Source organism: Pediculus humanus, genomic scaffold (genome assembly GCF_000006295.1).
Source record: "Pediculus humanus corporis 1103172107733 genomic scaffold, whole genome shotgun sequence".
NCBI lineage: Eukaryota > Metazoa > Arthropoda > Insecta > Psocodea > Pediculidae > Pediculus > Pediculus humanus.
The window spans coordinates 234,229-240,462 of NW_002987336.1; the positions used below are offsets into that span (position 1 = coordinate 234,229).

A 6,234-nucleotide genomic window follows, 5' to 3' on the forward strand; every position below is an offset into this window, starting at 1 on the left:
AAAAAAAAAAAAAAATTTGCATTTTTTTTTGTAAATTTCGTTTAATTTTCTATTCATTCTCTCTCTCTCTCTCTATAAAAAAACAAAATGGCGTACGATAAATGTTTTAAAGGTTATCCACAAAACCGTGAAAACCGCCAAAAAAAAAAAAACAAAAAAACAAAAAAAGGGGAAAAACATTTTTGCTGCGGTTTAATTACGAACACAAAAAACATTTCGCGCGAGAGAGAGAGTTTATAAAACTTTTTTCTTTTTATAGACTATAAAATTATAGCGAGATGAAAAAAATATTTTTATAGAACACATACCACCACTTAATTAAATTAAACGTTATTATTATTATCATTATTATTATTAATAATAATAATAATAAATAATATTTTCGGGTATGAAAAATTTACACGCCATAAATTTTTTTTGAATTTTATATGTGTGCGTATCACATCGCAACCCCTTTTGAACAATTTAACCTTTGACCTTTTTAAAGACAATAATTCAATACTGAGAAGGGTTGTTGTGTTTTCTCTCCCCCTCAATTCCCACAACCCCTTACCCTCTCTCATCTTCTTATTCTTTTTGTGTCGAGGGAGGGATAAATGGATATTTAGAACTTTTTCGGTTTTTTTTTTTTTTTTATTATTACAGACCGCCGTAATCTTTTTTTATTCTTCCTTTTTTTCCTTTTTTTCCTTTCCTTTTTTCCTTTTTTTTACGTCCCTATTCATGTCTTTTTAATTCCCCTTCAATTATTGCTGACAACTTTTTTTTTTTTAAGCGGAAAATACGAAAATTGTTACATTCGGGAGGATGTTTTTCCTTTTTTTGTGCGAATTAAAACGATTCACACTCTCGCGGAAAAAAAAATTTATAAAAACGCCGCCATATTTAATTTGAATTTTCTTTTCCAAGAATTTAAGTAACGAATTATTACCAACTGTTAAAAACTAAAAAAAAAATTATTTTGTAAACATTAAATACGATTTAGCTTTCAACAAAATTGGTCAAGTCCGACGGGAAATTTTTTTCTTTCTTTTTATTTTCTTTTCTAATGACACGTTTTTTAAATGAAAATAACACGTCACGTAATTAATACGACACACGCGCGCGTTAATCGTAAATTAAAATTTATTAACTCATCTACCCAATTGATTATTTAATTATTATTATTATTATCATAATTACGATTCGACCGGAAGGAAATAAAAGAAAAAAAAGAAAATTATTTTTGATTATTCATGAAATTTTTTTTTTGTTTTTTATGATGAGTTGCTGTTGTTGTCGTTGTTGTTGTTGCGATGAACAGGAAAATGACTAAAACATGAATAATAATGATACTAATCGAATGCAAAAAAAAAAAAAAATGTCGCGAACTTTTACCCCCCTCCGTATCAAATAATTTTTTATTATTATCATTTTATCGATAAAATCGGTAAATTAACGGGTTTTTTTTAAAAACAATTTTGGGAGTAAAAAAAAAATGAGAAGATGAGGAGAAGGGATGGAAAGGTTGATAAAAAAGGAAAACAATTTTATTTAAATTAATGAACGTCATTTTTTCTTTTTTTTTCTTTTTTTTTCCTTTTTCTAATTGAAGGAAAAAAAAAAAGAAAAAGTCAAATAAATTTTCGTGAGAACGAACAACACGCACATCAAACAAAGGGTTGCTGTTGTTGTTGTTGTCAAAACTCTAAAGAGGAAAAAAAAAAATTTATTTTCTCTCTCTCTCTCATTAATGATGATGATAATAATAATAATAATAATTCTTAATTGACAATAATAAATGATTGATTGTTTTGAAAAATTTTGTATCGAAAACTTTGTAAGTAGTATCCAAACAAAAATTTTTTTTTCTGGAGAAAAATAATAAGTAAGGGGGGAAAGGGGGGGATAAGGAGAGAAAAGGGTTTCTTCCTCCTTAATGATAATGATAATAAAAAAGGGTTATTTTTATAAGAAAAATAAAATGAAATAAATTTTTTTTTTTTTTTATTCTCGTATATAAACTTTTTTAAAATAATATAAATCATTTTTTTTTTCACGTGATCATTGTGGGTTTATTTTATTAATATAATAAATTACGTTTAAATAATAATAAAACAAACAAACAAACAAACACACAAAAAATTAAACGTGTAATTAAAAACAACAACAACCACGATAATAAAACGCCGCGTACCATAAAATAAATTTGAGAAAAAAAAAAAATATTCGACGACGACCCTTAAAATCAAAACTCGATAGAAAAAAAATCCGGTTTTTTTTTTAATGCGATCGATAAATTTCAAAAAAAAAACGCGGGAAAATGCAAAAACTTACCACGCACATCCCCACCATTTTCTTTTTTTTTTAATTTATATCGATCGCATTAAAAAAAAAAAAAAAATGAAACGACGACGAGTAGTCGAATGAAAAAAAAAAAAAAAATTTACGTCGTTTTTTTTTTTTTTGAAATTCTCCTCCCACGACTAATTATTAAATCGAAAAAAAAAAAAAACGATTAACGAGAAGGTATCGTGGAAATAGAAATACATAAATAAGAAATAAAAAACTCGAATGGTAAAATAATAATAATAATAATACTCGTTCGATAAAACCATCCAATTATCATCCATCTTGAAAAAAATTTTTTTTTTGCGTAAAAAAAAAAAAAAACGCGAGCGTGAGTTTTGCGTACACGTTTATTGGATAAATAAAGTTATCAATCAATCAATCAATCGATCGATCGATCGATCGATCCATCAATCAATAAAAAATAACGAGAGACAAATTTTTTTTTTTAATAATAAAATTTTATATATGTATACGACGCGTTGATTTTGGTGATTATTAAAAAAAAACTCGATTTTAATTTCTTTCTTTCTCTCTCTCATCCGGGATAAAAATGTATATTATTATTATTATTATTATTATTATTATTATTATTATTATTATTATTATCATTATTTAGGGGCATAACAGTTTATTAAACTTTATGTCACCTAAAGCAAAAATTACAGGTTCACGAGTTGTGTAGTAGGTGTGACACGGACGCGGACGGGGAGGACGCCCGGATTATGAACGTCGTGATTGAAAGGACTCGATTCCAATAAACTCCAGCCTCTTTTTTTTTTTTTTTTTTATTAACGATTATAAATAATTTTTTTTTTTTTTAAAGAAATTTGCATTTTAATACATTTTTATCATTATTATTATTATTTGTTTAAAACGATTCGACCTTTATTTTATTTATTCGACGTGTATCTAAATTAATAAAAAAATAAAAATTTAAAATCCAATTAATTATTTTTCACGTTCGCGTTACGTCATTAATTAAAAAAAAAATTTCTGGAACTATTATTATTATTATTATTATTATTATTATTATTATTATTATTATCAGGAGGGAGGAGGGACAAAATATTTCTAAGGTTTTGAAATTTTATTATTATTATAATGAGCGACGTATGACGTATAATAATTAAATTCATTGATAAAAGAATGGAAAAAAAAGTGTTTAAATTCTTAAACCGTCACCACCTGACAAATGTATTTTTAATTGACATATTGATACGAAAAATTAAATAATAATAATAATAATATTACGTAACAGATTGAGGGAAGGAGGAGGATGAGGGAGGAGAAAAGGGGAGGGAATTAAGTTTCGTTTTTTTTTTTTTTAAGGATGAAAATTAAATTAAAAGTTTTGTAAAATTTTCAAATCTGTCGAATTAATTTTCTTTTAAATAATTTTTTATGGTAAACGACGTGATCACGTCGTCGTCATCGTCGTCGTCGACGTCGTCGCAGACGTGAAATAATCACCTCAAAACAAACGAGATTTTTTTTTAGAAAAAAAAAAGAGCAATTCAAAACCATTCGTATCGCCTGGAAAAATAAAATAAAAAATAAAATTATTATTATTATTTGGCTTCTTAATTTTTACAACGAGACAAACAACAACAACAAACAAGACGTATCGATGAGTTTGTTATATTAAAAATTTTATCATTTTTTTTTTGTCGATTCATTCATATCTGTATATCATCTTACATTTTCATTCATTTTAAAATTATATGGTACCATATTTTGATGGTTTCGTACCACCTCCTCCTCCTCCTCCTTCTCTTTCTTCTCTTTATTATTATTATTATTATCGATTTTGATTGGTTGTACAACAGGTTTGATTTTTTTTTTTGGGGGGGAAGACTTAAAGAATTTCCGTTTTGTTAAAAATTTTATTATTTCGATTTCTTTGTTTTATTTAAATATATATTAAGTTCATTGACAGCAGCAGCATGCGCGTAACATTTGAACTTTTTTAATTATTATTATTATTATTATAATCAGGCAAGCACTTCTCGCCACTCAAAGACATCAACCCGATGAGTCTACAAAAAGTTTATCAGAAGTTCATCACAATCGAGATCTCGACGATGATAAACTGTTGGATGTTGTCGGAACGTCGGACAGTCCTCTACACTTAACGCATCACATTCATCATTCTGGTGAGTTTATTATATGTCTAAATCTGACCTTTGAAAAGCTTTGCACACAGCTTTAGGAATAATAGATTCTCTCTCTATCTCTCTCTCTCTCTCTCTCTCTCTAACCGTCTTATCAAAGATTGACCCTGGATTCTCGCCGCATACCCTGGAGAAAATAATTACTTTAGGTGAAACGGACAAGATAAAAAAAAAAAAAATTAAACTGATTGTTAAAAAAAAAATTTTTTTTGTTTGTTTGTTTGTTTAACTACTACCGTGGAGTATAATGAAAAGGTCAAACTCATGTTAGCGCTTTGTTATCCATTATAACAAAAAAAAAAAAATTTGTTTTTATTGTTTAAATGTTGGCAAGTTGTTAATTTTTTGTCCGAATGCTAAATGCGTGCGTGCGTGTGACCTTTTAACCGTAGGAATAACAAAAAAAAAAAAATTTTGTTTTATGTTAGGTGGAAATATAAATAATTCAGAACTTACGTCGACGCCCGAAGAAGCTTTGAGACGCCGACTACAAGAAGATAACATTAGACACGATAGTGAGAGAGATGATAGCAGTTGCTCCGACAGCGGAAACAACACAGCTTTCCGACCGGCTGGAAGTCCTAATAAAGATCATCCCGGTACATCCGCATCGGAAGGTTATCCGAGTCCGGATATTTCGGTAGGACCTCCCATTCATCCACCGCCGCATTTGTTACCTTATTTATATCCACCGGGTTTATATCCGCCGGGACATTTGTTGGGGCCTGCACCTCCACTGGGAGGATTACTCGGACACACTCCTCCGGCGAGCATGTCATCATCGTTGCTGTTTAACGCTCAGCTAGCATTGGCAGCTCAACATCCGGCGTTGTTCAGTCACGCAGCGGCATACACGGCCGGATTGCATAATCCGATACACGCGAATCCACTTCATAATCATTTAAAAGCAGCCATGTCCGGTGCTCACAGATTTACACCTTATACTATTCCAAATTGTTTGGGTAATTCCCCGTTGGGTAGCGCTTTCGAACAAGTCACTCCGGGCTCGGGAGTTTTCAATCACAATCGAAGTCTCAGTTGTAGTCCTAATTCTAAAAATGTACAAAAATCACCGACTCCATCTGGTTCTAATAGTAGTATACGTGCTAGTTCCGTTTCTCCTATATTACGACCACCTCCGACATCCGGTTTAAAAGCCTCATCTATGGCAATGCCTTCAAACGATCCAAGAACAATATCTAACTCAAATAGTAGTGCTAGTGAATTGAAAAACATTGAAAAAATGGTGAACGGACTCGAAGTTAAGCACAATTTATCCGCGGAATCAAACGATAATAAATAATTTTTCTTTCTGTTTATCTTCACTTCCGGTTTCTGCTTCTCTCTCTCCCACCCCACCCCCTACCCCTTCGTACTTTTTATTTTAAAAAAAATAAATAAATAAATAAAATTTATGAATTAGAATTTGATTTTGATTTTATCGTTTAAGATTTAAGTCGTTCGTCGTTTGATTTATTTTCATTTCCGTTTCATTTTTTTTCTTTCGATTCGAAAACAAAAAAAAAAGAACAAAAAGGAAAAAAGGAAAAAAAAATGGAGGCCAAAAAAAACCAAAAAATTTATTTATTTATAATATTTTTATTTTCAAAAAAATGTTAACAAAAAAAAAATAATAAATGTGCCACCCTCTTCCCCTGCCACAAATTTAAATCAAACGATAAATAATTTTCTTTTTTTTTCTAAACGACAGTTAAAGCATTTCCGGTTATAA

At 29.4% G+C, this 6,234-nt stretch overlaps 1 protein-coding gene across 1 annotated transcript; it reads left to right on the top strand.

Annotated features, from left to right (window-relative positions):
• Positions 1-4,068: 4,068 nt before the first annotated feature.
• Positions 4,069-5,805, top strand: Phum_PHUM322740 (t-box protein, putative; the record flags this gene model as incomplete). The annotated part of the gene is made up of 3 exons (XM_002427448.1): positions 4,069-4,157; positions 4,327-4,484; positions 4,931-5,805. 3 exons carry the CDS (start codon positions 4,069-4,071, stop codon positions 5,803-5,805), a joined length of 1,122 nt encoding a protein of 373 aa, XP_002427493.1.
• Positions 5,806-6,234: the final 429 nt, after the last annotated feature.